This window comes from Ictidomys tridecemlineatus, chromosome 16, assembly GCF_052094955.1.
Source record: "Ictidomys tridecemlineatus isolate mIctTri1 chromosome 16, mIctTri1.hap1, whole genome shotgun sequence".
Lineage (NCBI taxonomy): Eukaryota > Metazoa > Chordata > Mammalia > Rodentia > Sciuridae > Ictidomys > Ictidomys tridecemlineatus.
Genome location: NC_135492.1, coordinates 51,384,527 through 51,400,551, shown reverse-complemented (window position 1 = coordinate 51,400,551; position 16,025 = coordinate 51,384,527). Strand labels below are relative to the sequence as shown.

At 46.8% G+C, this 16,025-nt stretch overlaps 1 protein-coding gene across 4 annotated transcripts in view; it reads left to right on the top strand.

The window, feature by feature from the left end:
- The window catches only part of Gxylt2 (glucoside xylosyltransferase 2), a 57,308-nt gene that overhangs the window by 26,699 nt on the left and 14,584 nt on the right, over positions 1-16,025 (top strand). For 3 of the 4 annotated variants that reach the window (XM_078033586.1, XM_078033585.1, XM_078033583.1), the window contains exons 4-5: positions 13,500-13,751; positions 14,917-15,040. In XM_078033586.1, coding sequence (XP_077889712.1) covers positions 13,500-13,751; positions 14,917-15,040 — 376 coding nt within the window. The remainder of the gene's footprint in view (positions 1-13,499; positions 13,752-14,916; positions 15,041-16,025) is intronic. The other variant, XM_078033587.1, reaches the window with a different exon arrangement.

The following is a 16,025-nucleotide window of genomic DNA, read 5'->3' as shown; positions in this document are numbered from 1 at the left end:
GTGGAGTTGTCAGACCTCTGTATCATTACCATGTCTTACCTCCCATTAGCAATTAACGTTGTAGCATCTCTGGAACCAACACTTTAGATAGCAACAAAAATCGACAGATGTATAAAAATATATTAAAAATCATTTGTAAGAGGAATACTATGTAGTTTTTTTTGTTTTGTTTTGGTACCAGGGGTTGAACTCGGGTACTCAACCACTGAGCACTTCCCCAGCCCTATTTTATAATTTATTTAGAGACAGGATCTCACTGAGTTGTTTAGCATCTCACTATTGCTGAGGCTGGCTTTGAACTTGCAATCCTCCTGCCTCAGCCTCCCGAGCCACCGGGATTACAGGCATGCGCCACTGTGCCCGGCAGCTAGAGGAATACCATGCAGAGTCATCCTGAATGATGTATATGTTTTCATCAAGCACCAAGAGGCCATAAATTATTGGGATGAGATTAACTACCAAAATGATCATGTGAAATGAGCCTAGATACCAATTTTGTTGAACAAGCTTTCTACAATGTAATCATTTACTTACACACTATTGTTTTAGTCAGCTTTTTTGTTGCTGTGACTAAAGGATCTGACCTGATAAATTGTGGAGGAGGAATAGTTTATTTGGGGGCTCACGGTTTCATAGTTCTCAATTCATGGACAGCTGGCTCCATTCCCCGGGGGGATTGAGGTGAGGCAGAACATCATGGCGGAAGAGTGTGGCAGAGGGAAGCAGCTCACATGGTGATCAGGGAGCAGAGAGACTCCACTCTCCAGAAACAAATATATCCCCCAAAGACAGGCCTCCAATGACCAGCCTCCTGCAGCCGCACCCCACCTGCCTCAGTTCCCACCCAGTTACTCTCATCAGGGGATTAAATCACTGATTGGGTTAAAACTCTCACAACCCAATACTTTCTCTCTGAACCTTCTTGCATTGTCTCACAGGTGAGGTTTTGGGGGACACTAAATCATAACACTAGTAAAGGAAGGACATTCAGAGTATTAATTAACTCTTGATTACACATAAGAAAAACTCAAGGCCAGCTAACTAAGCAAAGAAGGAAACTCATTTTTTGGCTTACCTCAGCGCACGCAGGACTCAAGGTCCTCATGTACCCAAACGCAGTGGGGCCACCTCTTGTGAGTGTGAAGCACAAGATAAAAGCCTGGGGAAAGATTGCCCCTGGAGCCCCCTGCAGAGCAGTGCTCCACCAGAAGAGGGCAGCAGGGGGGTCATGTGGCACCACTCACCTCCACCTTAGGGACAGGCACACTCCTGAGCACGCCCAGCTCAGGGTCAGTGTCAGTTCTCAGCTGGAGGTCACAGAGCACACCAGCAGGCCAAAGTGGTGAGCACACACACTCTGGGGAGCTCAATCCCATGTTATACAACTGTAAGGAGCCAATGGACACCCAGAGGAATCGTTGGGGTGGCTCCGTGATCTTGGACGTGACAGCTGGATCTTTGTGTGTTTCTCCGAAGAGCTCCAGCTGCCGCAAAGCAAGGGACACATGAAAGGTGCCTGAAGGTAGCACTTTCCAGGAAAGGTGACTGCCCACCCAGCGGCTGACAGCCAGGGCGCTATCTCTCAGTCCCTTGCAGGGCTTATTCCAGGAACATAATAATTGTGCGAGGCAGCCTGAAGCCCACACTCCAGAAGCTTAGCAACGGCAGCAGGAAACAGCGTGGCAGGAGCATGTCCTCCAAAATGGTGGCGCGAGGCACTCTGTGAAACACGCATACTGGTGGAAGTTATTTTTTAACCAGCTGTCTAATAAATTCTTTGGAAATTTCCCTAAAGACCTAAGCAAATAAATGCACATTTATTCAAAAAAGCCTACTAAAGCTTGGCGAGAAGAGTAACTGTATGTGACATTGGAAGCATGATCCACTTTCCCCTCCACTCCCAGCTCACAGGGATGGAAGCTCAATTCCAGGCAGTTTACCCAAGCACACGGGGACCCCTCGCTCCATGCCCCCGACGGAGGGACACAGTACTCCTCAGGAGGGCCGGCCATCAGCCCTTCTCCCTTCTACCAGCATTGTGTCGCAGTGTGGCCAGCTCGTCAAGGACTTTCTTAAGGAAGGCCCGTGTGTTCATCAGAACAACAGCAAAACCAAGGCCAGTTGCTCCACAAGGAGAACCGGGGAGAAAGAAAGGTAGCAGTGACTTCCCGGATTGGACCTCAAAACTGCCACTGACTTTGCCTGGATCAGACCCTGGAGCAGTTTGTATTCCACAGAAGAAATAATTCGAAAAAAATAATGAAAATCATTGTATTAAAATACTATATTACAAAATGTTCACTTAATACAAAAGAAAGCAGTAAGCAAGGAAAGAAGGGGGAAAATACTTGAAACATATTGAAAATTAAGTGGAGGTAGAAATCACACTATATAAATGATAACATTAAAGGTGAATTTTAAAAATGTACAAGCAAAAAGCAGAGAATGTCAGAGGTCACTGATAAAGCATATGGTCCAACTGTGTGCTGTCTGTAAGAAGCACACTTCAGGTCAAGGAACCAAGGAGTGAGCAGGAAAAGGGTAGAGAGGCTAGACCATGGAACACAGCCACAGGAAAGCACTCGTATCAAACTCCGCAGGACTTTAAAAAAGAAAAGAAGCATTACCAGAGATAAGCAGGGACATGCTATAATGACAGAATGATCAATTTATTAATAAAGTATGACACTTAGGGGCTGGGATGTAGCTCAGTGGTAGAGCACTTGCCTAGCATGCATGAGATTCTAGTTTTGATCCCCAGAACTGCCCCCCCACACACAAAAGTATGACAGAGCTACAAAATATATGAAGCAAACAATGACAAAAATAGGAACAATAGATAACCCATTAGTAGTTGAGACCTCCGTACCTCACTTTCAATAAGGGACTGAACAGCTAGGCAGAGCGTTGGCCAGAAAACAGATGTGAACAACACTCTCACCCAATGACCATCCACCTAAGAGACGCTCCCTGACACCAGCACTTCTTTTATTCCCATATTTTTATTGGTGCGTTACAATTATACATAACGGTGGGGTTCATTCTTAGATATTTATATATCTGTGCAATATAACAATATAATTTGGCCAATACCATTCCCCAATATTTCTCCCTTTCTTCCTTCTCTGCCCTCCTCCGGTCCTTTACCTCTATTCCACTGAGCTCCTCTACTTTTTCCTTTTTCCTCTCTAACTTCCACATATAAGAGAAAACACATGATGTTGTCTTTCTGAGTCAGGCTTATTTTGCTTAACCTACATGTTCTCAAGTTCCACCCATTTTCCTGAAAAGGAAATAATAAAAAGGACATCTTCTTTATGGTAGAATAAAACTCCACTGTGCATATTTACCACGTTTTCTTTATCCATTCATAGGATTCCACAGTTTTGCTGTTGTGAACTGTGCTGCTATAAACATGGGTATGCATGTGTCACTGTAGCAGGGTGACTTTAATTCTTTAGGATAAACACTGAGGAGTGCTCGAGCTGGGTCATGTGGGGTCATATGGTGGCTGCATTCCTAGTCCTTTGAGGAGCCTCCAAACTGACTTCCATAGTGACTGCACTAATTTTCAGTCCTACCCAAAGTGTGACTGTGCTCCTTTTTCTCCACTTTCTCTCCAGCATTTTTTATTGTGTATTCTTGATGGCCGCCATTCTAACTGGAGTGAGGTAAAATCTCAGTGTAGTTTTGATTTGCATTTCCCTAATTACTAATGGTATTGAATTTTTTTTTCATGTATCTATTGACCATGTATGTTTCTTCCCTTAGAAGTGTCTATTTAGTTCATTTGCCCATTATTAATTGGGTTATGGATGGGGGTGTTGGTGGGTTTTTGTTTGTTTGTTTGTTTGTTTATTACTTTTTAATATATTCTGGATATCATCCTCTGTCAAGAGCGTAGCTAGCAGAGATTTTCTCCCATTCTGCTGCGTTTCCTCTTCGTAGTCCCAATTGTCTGCTGGGCAGAAGCTTTTCAGTTTGATGCCATCCCATTTGTACTTTCTGGCAATGTCTTCTGAGCGCTAGGGGTCCCATGAGAGAGTTGTTGCCCGTGCCTCTGTGTTGGAGGGGTGACTGTACATTGTCTTCTAGGAGATGCATAGTTTCTGGAGTAGTTTTGAGGTCTTTGATTCTGAGTTGACTTTCGTGCGGGGTGAGATAACAATCCAGCCTGAGTCTCTGTGTGTGGACAGCCAGTCTTCCCAGAATACTCTGTCAAAACGCTCTCTTTTCTCCAGTGTGTGTTTTTGGCACTGTTGTCAAGGATCAGTTGACTGTAGATGTGGCTTTGTCTCTGTGTCTTCTATTCTGTGCCATTTATTTTTATGTCGGGACCATGCAGTTTTTGTGACTGAGGCTCTGTAGTATAATATGAAACCAGTATTGTGATGTTTCCAGCAGTGCGTTTTCATTTGAGAATTCCTTTGGCGATTCTGGTCTTTCATTCTTCCAAACAAATTTTAGGACTATTTTTTCTAGTTCTGTGAAGAATGTTAGTGGTGTTTTTATTGAGATTGCATTAAACCTGTATTCATTGCTTTTGGTAATATGGCCATCTTAACAATATTAATTCTGCCTGTCCCCAAGCATGGGTGGTCTTTCCATCTTCTTTGTCTTCTTCAGGTTTTTTTCTTCAGTGTTCTGTAGTTTTCATTGTAGAGGTCTTTCATCTCCTTGGTTAGATTTATTCCCAGGTACTTTTTTTAAGGTCATTTCAAATGCGATTGTTTTTCTGATTTCCTTCTCAGAGATCATTATTGATGTGTAGGAAAGCTATTGGGTTGTTGTATGTTGATTTTGTAACCTGCTCCTTTGCTGGCTTTGTTAGCTACCACAGTGGAGCTTTTTAGATCTCCTAAGTGTGGGATCATATCATCTGCAAAGTTACAATTTGTCTTCTTTTCTTATTTTTACTCTTTTTTCCTTTTATATTTCCTAATTTCTCTAGCTAGAATTTCTCCTACTATGTTGAATAGGAGTGTGAGAGTGGAAATCCTTGTCTTTTCCCAGATTTTAAAGGACATGCTTTACACGGGGATCCACAACAATGTTAGCTAGGGTTTCTCCTATTTAGTCATTATGAGTGTTGGGTAGGTTCCTTCTACCTCTAGTTTCTTCAGTGTTTTATTATGAATGGGTGCTCAATTTTGTCCAAGTCTTTCTCTTCATCTACTGAGATGTCTAGGTGATGTTTGTCCTTAATTCTATCTATGTAGTGAATTCCATGTTATTGATTTGCATATGTTAAACCATCCTTGCATTCCTGGGATAAAACCAATTTGATCATGATGTACATACAATCTTCTTAATATATTGTTGAATACAATTTGCTAATATTTCATTAAATATGTTTGCATCTAAGTTCATCAGGGATATTGGGTATCTTTCCTTGATGTGTCCTTATCTAATTTCGGTATGACTTTTTTACTGGCTTTGTGGAATGAGTTTGGAATTGTTCCATCCCTTTCTGTTTCATGGAATAATTTGAGGAGCATTGGCATTAGTTCTTCTTGAAAGGTCTGGTAGAAATCAGCTGAGAGTCCATCTGCTCCTGGCCTTTTTTGTTATAGGTTCTGTTGGAAAGCATTTTATTAATGCTTCTATTTCATTGCCAATTATTGGTCTGTTTAGGTTTTCTGTGTCCTCTTGGTTCAATTTTGGCAAATCATACTGTCTATAAATGGATTATTTCATCTAGGTTTTCTAACTTATTGTAGTATGAGTTTTCAAAATAGTCCTTAATGATCCTCTGGATTTCTGTGATGTCTGTGGTGATCACTCCTTTTTCATCTCTAATTTTATTAAACTGAGTTTTTCTCTTTTTCTTTTGATTAGTTTGGCTAAAAGTTTATCAATGTTGTTTATCTTTTCAACAAACTAACTCTTCATTGATTCCTTGCATTTTTTTATTCTTTATTTGTTGATTTTGGCTCTGATCTTAATTATTTTATTCCTTCTACTGGTTTTGGAATTGGTTTGTTCTTGTTTTTCAAAGACTTGAGATATATCATTAGGTTGTTTATTTGGTATCTTTCTGATTTTAGCACTCATAACTATAAACTTTATTCTTAAAACTGCCTTTACAGTCACCCATAGGTGCTGATATGTTGTATCACTATTCTCATTTGATCTAAGAATTTTAAATTTCTCCTCTGATTTTCCTTTCTTCTATTTATCATTCAAAAATGTATTTTTCTGGGGGAGGGGAGGTTGAGTTGTAATTTTACTCCATAACCATCAGATAAGGTGCAATGAATTGTATCCGCTTTTTATATTTGTTTACGGTTGCTTTGTGGCCTAAAATATGGTCTCTTTTGGAGAAGGTTCCATGAGCCAATGATAAAAAAGTGAATCTGGGTGTTGGATGAAACATTATATAGGTATCTGTTAACTCCATTTAACTTATAATATTTTTTAGGTCTGAAGAGTCTTTACTGAACTTATGTCTGGATGACCTATCTATTGGTGAGAGACCCTGTCTGACGTAGAAAGGGCTGGGGGTGTAGCTCAGGGACAGAGAACTTGCCCAGCGTGTGTGAGGCCCTGGGCTTAAAATGCAAATTTAAGAAATTGTAAACAAGGGAATATATTTAATATGATTTAAGTATTACACAACATATATGTCTTGAAATATTACATTACTCCATTGATATAAAATTGATAAAAATAAATTTAATTTAAAAATTGGAAGGGTGGTTTCTGTGAGAATGGGCAGTACGGTGGGGTTCACAGAGGAGGAGTTCTTGCTCCGTTTCTGTGTGTCTCTCTGTCTCTCTGTGTGTTTCCTTTACCACTTGTTATTGGCTGTTTGTCTTTACAGAATTAGTTTCTCAAATCATGAGAAAGAGCCATCAGTGACTCTTCAAAATAGTTTTGTGGATTATTATCAGCTTTTAAACAATGAAATGAAATGGAATAGAACGTGATGGACACAGAATCCATGTGGCGAGGACAGAGATTTTTGGCATTTGGTTTGTCTTAGGCAGTCCTGTGGCAGGTACTAGAGTCGTGACAGACATGCTGTCTTGCCGTCAGGCGCAGGTAGAATCGGAAGACGCTGCTGTAAGGGCAGCTTGGCGGTAGAGCACTGAAAGAGGAGAGGGTCGAGGGCCGGGCACGGTGGCAGCGGGCTGGGGTCCTTGGGCTGGGGTCCTTGGGCCTGCGACTTTCTTCACTTGTCTTGGGAAGGCACTCACTGGTGTCCCCTACAGATGAGGACACTGAGGTTTAGGGACACTGTGTCATTCGTTTTCCTGGAGTGACCCTCGCCGCCTTGGCTGGGGCCCAGGTCCTTCCACGGTCTGGCCATTCCATTCTGTGGGCAGCATTTCCTGGACCTGAGGAACCTCCCTGAGGTGCTCAGAGTTCCTCCTGGGGAGACCCCTCCTCCCCACTTCACCTGTGGGTGTGTATGAAGACAAGACACCTCCGCCAGGCTCACGGGGTGAGCGACGCGGTGTGCTTCCAGTTCCTTCCTCACGGCTTGATTCCCATCCTGCTGTCACTGAAGTCAGAATCAACGTGGCTTACTTATGTTTTATCTTTTGGCTTCTCTCATAAGTAGGCCCTATAGCTCTTTGCTGTCCAGCTGCTAGAGTAACCCTGAAATGTGTAAACAACAGGCGCTCCCTAAGATCAGATGGAGGGTGGGTGGAGGGGTAGACAGCCAGACAGGTGGACAGATGCTTTATAACAAGGGCACCAACAACACCTTCGGATTGTAGTACCAAGGATTTAAAAATATAGCATTTAAAGAAATGGTCAGCCCTGAACCCAGGGTCCATTCAGTCAGTGTCACTTGGATTTGATTCTCAAATGTAGGGAAAGGAAAACCTTCTTTGAAAAGTAGTCCCAATTCAGGTGAGAACTGGGGACCCGGTGAATTTGTTTACATGTCTCTGTAGCAGAGAGGACTCTGGGGAGGCACAGAGACACCACGCTGTGCTCTCTGGGCCCTGCACACTCTGCCACACAGACTGCTTTCAATGGCAGCCACCATGGCCGATGGGGCATCTGCAGCCAGCAAGGAAAGAGTAGGCGCTGGCTGGCTGGGATGGCGACACCTGATAGGGGGGAGGCGAGCCAGAAGCGAGCCATGGAAGCAGATGGAAGAGCTGAGAAAGCCATCATCTCAGAACACGCCAGAGAAACCAGACTCCTCACTACACAGGCCTGGGGAACACGTCCTGCCTGCAGTCCAACAGTTGGCCACGCAGGCGGGATGATGGAATCAAAGGCCAAACACATGTTTAATGAGCCAGAATGTTAAGGGAACCATCTTGAGTGAAGCCTTCATAGATTTGCCCAACTCGGAGGCAATCCGAGTCTTGTTTGCAAAGATCAACTTGTAAGAAGAGTGTGCGTCAGTGACGGGAGCATGCACTGACAGCCCTGACATTGGTACACCCTGCTCTTTGTTAAAATGTCACCAAAATGAATATGCAAATCACACTTGATTCCACAAGGGGGCACAATAGAAGCAAAAATAAAAGCTGATATGTTTTATTTTTCTCCTGGGCCACCCTATTTTAAGCTATGGGTTTAATGAAATGAATAACCTTAAAATCTAAAAACATTAAAATTGTGGTATACTATTTAATTAATAATGCATATCCATTCTTGTGCAGATTTCCAATATGTGTCTTTAAAAAGAAAACAGAGGAATAATACTTACCAAAGTTCCATTATTCCCTCTGCTTACATTATTTTCACAATATTAAAAAGGATTTTTGAGCATGTATTGCACTGAACAGAACACCCTTTGTTCTTTGCACATACAGAATGAGGAGGACCTACCCCGAGGTAGACAATGGGAAGGAATGGACAGTATGATTCCATTGGTATTTTAAAATATCCATAAGTGTCTGTGTTCTGTGATTGTATTGTACACATAAGTGCATATACACACACACACACAGTTACATGCACACACTGTTGCTGGAGCGATGTCACATGCCCATAATCCCAGTAACTCTGGAGGCTGAGCAAGAAGATAGTGAGCTTGAGGCCAGGCTGGACAACTTAGGGAGGCCCTGTCTCAACATAAAGGGCTTGGGAGGTAGCTGGGTGATACAGTGCCCTTGGATTCAATCTCAGTACAAAACAAGCAAAACATCCATACAACTGTCCTTTCAGCAATATTTACTGAACTTCGACTATGTCTGTGGCCCTAGAAATAGGACCGAACAATGCATCTCAATTTCCTCCTGTCATTCACATCAGGAGAGAGTGACCCAACGATGTAAGTAAATCGTAAGTTAATTTTGAGTAGAGATGAGAACTATGAAAACAACGGAGGAGTCCGGAGTGGGCTGCAAGTGAATGTCCCCAGAGGGTCGCGTCTGGGTTGAGCCTCGGCTTCCTGGCCATGCAGCTTATCGCCAAGTGCTTGGAAACAGCAGGGTCCCGTGCACTCCACAGTTGGTTGGTTAGTGTGAGGTAGGAGGGGGTGGCGAGGGCTTGGATGGTGCTGTGCAGGGCCAGGGGCTGGTAAAGATCCATGGCGCGACTTGCTCTGTCAACCGGAATTTGCGCATCACGGAATTCAGGTGGTTTTTCTTTCCGTAATGTATCAAGCTCTGTTCACAGTTGCAAGGACATCCAGATGCCCCAGAATTACTGAGCCTTGAAGGTACGGGCCTTTTCCGGACCTGATGTTCTGGGTCTGGATATACTTCGACTAACAGAAAAGTAAACGTGGCGGTGATAACAGAGAAAAGGTTACGGTACTGACCTGTTTGCTCATCTCCCTGACACCTGGGTCCCTTTTCTCCAGAGGGCTACTCCTGGAGTTTGGGCTTTGTTTTGTTTCTGAACTGGAGATTGAATCTAGGAGTACTTCACAACTGAGCTACATTCTAACCCACCCCCTTTGTTTTTTGTTTGAGACAGGGTCCTCTAAGTTCTTAGGGCCTCACTGAGCTGCTGAGGCTGGCCTCAAACTTGCAATCCTCCTGCCTAAGCCTCCCAAATCGCTGGGATTACAGGCGTGCATTACTGAGCCCAGAGAGTTTTGAGTTTTGAATGCCATGTTCAGCAGGTGGATTCAGGCTGAGTCTCCCTAGAGCCCCTGTTCCCTGGTAGAATCCAGTCCCAACCTCTCAGCTTGGTGTCCAGGGCCCTTTGCATCTGACCAGGCTCACCTGGGAATGTACAGCATTCTTCCAAATCACGCATTCCCTGTGCCTGCTGGACCGTGTGGCCACTGTCTCCCTGTGAGGTGTGCATTACCCTCCTCTGTGATGTCCCTGGAGATGACACCGGGCCACTGCACCTCACTTGGTAAAATCACACCTCTTTCTTCAAAATGCAGGCCAGCTGGTAACCTAAGCTCCAGATTGTCTCCAACAATGACTTCTCAAACGTACAGAGGTTTCTGACATCAGTACCAATGTGAACTTGTGTTTTTAAGAATACGTGTGCAGAAAGAGAAATAGAACTGATCCACAGTGTCCCTGTGCACACGTGTCTGTCCCAGCCACTCCCCAGAGAGGCTGGAAGTGTGACACCCCAGCAGCTGGAAGCACACAGCCGGTCCTGAGTTTGGTCTCTGACCTCCACCCTCCACCCTCCCAGCAAAGGAGCAGGACCCTTGGAGAAGCGGGTGATTGCAGGTCCCTGTCACTGGGCTGGAGGATGGGGCACTTCAGGCCTTCACGGACCTCCTCAGCCCCTGTCCTCTCCTGGGTGCCAGCCTGGAAGCATGCTGGGCGCTGGGAGGTCCTGAGCCAGTCACCAGCTCAATCTGTAGTGCGTGCTCCTGCTTATTGGATGTCAGGTCCAGGGACCTAAGAAGCTGACCTGACAGAGCAGGTCCCCGTCCCTTAGAGCTTCCCTTGTAATAGAGGGAGACAACAGTAAGAGGCCCCTGGCTGCAAGGGGTGGCAGAGGGAGGAAGTGACGTGGTGTGATGAAGGGTGTGTGGCCGGCAAGAGCCCCTCGCAGTGCCTTCTGGGAAGGGGTGAGTCAGACCCCACCCACACTGAGGAGCCCTGGCCACTGCAGCGCCCTCACCACCCACTGGGACAGCTGCAGAGAAGCACGGAGCTCTCCAGCCTTCCCTCCAGACCAAGGAGAAGGAGAAGAGTGGAAGCCACAGTGACCCCCACGTCCTGTCTGGTGTCACCAGAGGACTCGCAGTTGCTGTAGGTGCTCCCTTTTCCTTGTGCCCAGAGACAGAGCCCCCTGGAGCGCAGGTGGTTAGAATAGTCAACAGACAGAATCCAGGGAGAGGGGAGAAGGTCCTGATCAGGCCTCACCCAGTGACCAAGGGACAGCCAGAGAAGTCCCTGGACACTCCCAACAGTAGCTGCAGGATAAACATTTGCCTGAAAGGTACAGGCAGCACGCCCAGGTAGACCATGTGCTGGCCATAAGATAAGTCTCAGGACACTTGAGGCCATCGGAATCCACAGGGTACCTCCCCGACTGCCAGGGTCGGGTGGAAGTAAGAGACACCTGGGAAAGCCCAGGACTTGGAAATGCCCGAGAGTGGAAGAAATCCCAGAGACTAAGAAGCCCTCGGGCTCCATGCACCGAGCACACCCAGCAGAACCAGCACCGAGGCCTCTGGGAGAGGAAGTGGGAGGGGAGACAGGAGGGCCCGGGGGCTTGCAGCAGACCGTGTGGGTGGATGGTGCAGGGACAGCCTTGCCGTTTCCAGCCCCAGTGGCTGGACTTGCCGCTGTAGCCGTCAAGATCAAGTCCAGACTTGTCGGCAGGCTCTAGACCTGTGCGCCTTGACCACGACTCTCTCCCTCGTGCCCCGCACCCCCTTTCTTGCCCGATGACCTTCCTCCCTTACTTGGACCTTGCTGTGCCCAAGCCGCCCTGTCTCCCTGCACCTCCCTTTGCTGGGCCCCTGCTCTTCTTCCCCAAGCCCTGAGAATAAGCAAAGTGTCTTGTTCTTTGCCTACTACTACTCCAGCCAGGTACCGACTCCCCGGGCTGGAGTCAAGGAGCCTAGTCCTCAGGAGAGTGGGATGGTGAAAATGACTGTAGCATTTATTGACTCCCTGCTGTGTGCACCAGCTCTTCACCATGGCGGTGCCATGCAGCCATCTCAGCAGCATGTGGCACGGGTTATCAATCGCATTCACCAGATGCTGAGCCTGAGGCTTCAAAGCCTTAAGCAGCTTGTCCAAGGTCACCCAGGCAGTGGTGGAAATGGCATTTTACCACAGGTAGTCAGACTTCAAACCCAAAACTTTCAACCACCAAAGTACCCAGCGTTGCTGAGGGGGCTCCCTGGAGGTGCTTGCCCACGATGTGGCAGCAGAGGAAGAGACGCAGGAAGAGCCCGTGGGTACAGACAGCCATTGTGCACGCCCCCACGTCCACGGAAGACACAAGGGCCTCCTTTCTAGGACGGACTGATTTCCATAAGGCATTAGAACGGCTACATTTATGTCCTTTTGGTAATATTCCTCTTCCCACTATAGTGCAGCCCACAATGGTCCTCTTCAAGTTAATACAGCAGTAACTGCTGCAGAATCGGCCCCCAGAGGTGCAGTGCTGTAGACAGAGTAGAAGAGCAGCCAGGCCTGTGCATGGTTCCAGTGAAGGTGGTGAGTGAGCCTGGTGTGAGAAGGCGAAGAAGCTTGTCTCCCCTCTGCTCCACCCGGCTGCTGGACAGGCTCTCGTGGTGACGCGTGTTGGAATGCCGTGGGCGCCGAAGGGAATGGCAGCGGATTGCACGTGACATTTTCAGAGGGAAAACAGAGACGTTTTACTTGCAACCCTGCTACTCACTGAGTATTCACTTACGCAGCCACTGCTGAGTGCCTTGTGTGTGCGTGTCCTTGTGACACTGTTACCGCTGTTGACCGGTGACGAGTCCTTGCTTCCCCGATGTTGAAGAATAACACCAGAGAAGCACGCCGAGGCAAGGTCAGAGTGGAAAATAGAAGTTTATTAAAGGACAGCAGAAAAGACTTCTCCCTTCCCGAGGAAGAAGGGGACCCAAGAGGTGGAATCCGTGGAAGTGCGGTGGTCTCTCCATTTTATAGTTTTCAGTGATGGAATGTAGGTGGGAAGGCCCAGGGGTGGGACACAGGTGGGCCCAAGAAGTAGTCTGGGCAGGAAGGACTTCTCAGGCAGCATCTTCAAGTTTGCTGTTCATGAACACTTCTTTGGGATGCGCTCTCTTCAAATCTGCTGGGGGCTGTTTCCTGGACTTCATTAACAAGAAGTTTTTCGGGAATTCATTCTCATGGCCTCCATTTTAGATTTCACTCGATATTAGACCCCATTTACCTAATGGCCAAATGTCGCAGATATGATCTGAGGTCCTAGAATTGGGCCAATCTAGATCAAGAATCACCTTAAGCCTCCTCCTTGATTGACACCTATCCCTCTTGTCAAAAGAGAAGGGAGGACAGGAGCTGAGCTTGGTGCCTTTTCTCAAATTCAGCACTTTGCAGTGAACATTGGTGACACTCTTCTTATCAGGCCACTTCCTTTATGATGGTTTTGTTTTGTCCCCCTTCCACCCAAAGGTGATTTTAAAGGACGTGGACTCGCTTCTCTACGTGGACACTGACGTCCTCTTCCTGAGACCTGTCGATGACATCTGGAAGCTTCTGCGGCAGTTCAACTCCACCCAGCTCGCAGCCATGGCCCCAGAGCACGAAATCCCCAAGATCGGCTGGTATAGCCGCTTTGCTCGCCACCCTTTCTACGGCTCTGCAGGAGTTAATTCAGGGGTCATGCTGATGAATTTAACTCGGATAAGAAGTACCCAGTTCAAGGTAAGAGTGAGTGCTCTGGAATTTCTTTTACAGATGGGAAGTTGTCCATCGTGACATCCTGGGTCATCCATTCGCTGATTCAGGGAATGTGGCAGGTGGCCTGCAGGTACGGATGGACGTCCCTAGAGGAAAGGGTTTAATCTGGAAAGTTATAGGGTATTTGTTTATTTGGGGAAAGCCCACATGGCTATGGAATGTGTCGCTTTTACAGTTCTCGCCCAGGGATATCCTGTGGCATTTCTGAACTCTGTGCATAACCAAGGCTTCCAAAGCCATGCAAAAAAACTTGGGGATCACTCTAGCCACATGTTGATATGAGTATGCAGAGACAGTGATACAGGGGTGTTTGTGGTTTCATATTTTATCCTAGGAAAGAGCTGGAAAGCACCTAAATAACATCAGAAAAAAGAACCAGTAAAAACAATTATCCTCATATTAAAAAGAAAGTTAATTATGGCTGGCGTAGAGCTCAGCGGTGGTGGTGGGGCCCTGGCCTAGACTGCACAAGGCTCTGTGACTGGTCCCCGGCCCTGAAAAACATTTAAAAAGGATAGGTTAGGGGTATAAGTGAGACTAATAAGATCTCTAAAAAGAACCAAGTGAGAAAAACCTACATGTAGCAAGCATATCATGGCACTGTAGTGTGCTCATGTTGATGGCTTAGAAGTTTCCAGAACACCTAGACAGTTAACTGTTCATTGTGGATGCTTCTGGGGAAACTGGGAATGAGCTTTGGAGGAGGATAGTGAAAGAAATATTCTCACTTTTTGAATTTTTACCTCTATGTACTAATTGAATATTTAATGTGTTACATTTAAGAGTCAATAATTGTTTAAGTTAAGATACCACAATTTTGCTATCTGTGCTTTGCTTCTGTACTTCAGAGGCAAGAAATAAGCTTAAGAAATAGGTTCAGTGTCAGGCATGGGTTTCAGAATAGAAGCGGCAGGTCCGCCGTCCAGCTCCAGGTCAGTCGACATCCGTGTGTCCACCAGGAAGCCTACACCCTGCGGCCCTGATTTTGCTTTGTCCCGGGCCCGAGGCTAGCAGCAGCCCTCTTTGCTTTGTCCTGGGAGGGAAAGAAAAGCAGTCCCCTCCCCTGCTTCTCAGTGGACACGGTCCCCTGGCTCCGCCTCAGCTGCTCTGATGGTGTCCTCTCTTCCAGAACAGCATGACTCCGACGGGCCTGGCTTGGGAGGACATGCTGTACCCGCTGTACCAGGCGTACAGGAACGCCATCACGTGGGGGGACCAGGACTTGTTAAATATCATCTTTTACTTCAACCCAGGTAGGTCCTCGTTCACAAAGGTCGTGTGGGGGGAGGATGCCCACCTGGCTCCACAGAGACACCCCGGGTCTGGCTGCTGTTGACTGGGCCCGAGTGGGGCAGAGGGGCTGTGTCCCCTGCTCCTGCCCTTCCATCTGCCCCCTGGGTGTCCGGTGGAAGGGGAACCTCAGCTCTAGCACAACATCATCATGGGCACAGATGTTGAGGTCTCCAGCATGGGCCTCCGTTTTGAGGGACTGTCTTTGCGACTGCGTCACCACTCTTCCAAGAAGTCAGTCAGATACGATGCACAGGTTGAAATGGCAATGGGGTGAATGCCCATGTGTGGCTACAAGTACGTGACATAAACTCACTGCCCGTCTTCCTCTACTGAGGCATCCAAAGGTCCTCGCGGTTGCCTTCCCAGAAACCCTCATAGCCTATTGCAGACTATTTGAGGACGAGATTGGTGAGTAAATGCTCTTCAAAGGCCATCGTAAGGAACTTCGCAATTAGACAGGAGTCCCCTGTCTTTAATGGTCGCGGAACCAGCTGAGTTTAATGGCTTCCCTACTCGTACCTAGATCCCCTGCGTAAAAATATCATAAAGTGATTTTGAAGCTGGTTCCGAATCCTGGTTCCAGGCAGGTGAAGTAAGTCACCAAGTTTTAGATCCCCACTGCCTGTTCCTCATTGGCCGACTTTGATCTTGTTTCACACTCCACCCCGGAGCCTCTAACCGGAATCCAGCAATGTCCCTCCCACTGTCCGTTTCCCTCCAATTACATGGTCTGTGAGCACCGAGTATGACCCACACCAACGACATTTGAAAACAAGACGTGTCACCTTTACCCCTAGGCAGGAGAGAGGGAGGCAGCTGGGCTGTGACTCTGGAAATGCACATTCATGTGATGGCCGCTTGGGTTGCTGTGGATGAAGCAGCCGCATAAACCCATGGTCCACCTGGAGTGCCTTTGTTACTAGCGTCTCCTCTAGCCAGTAACAC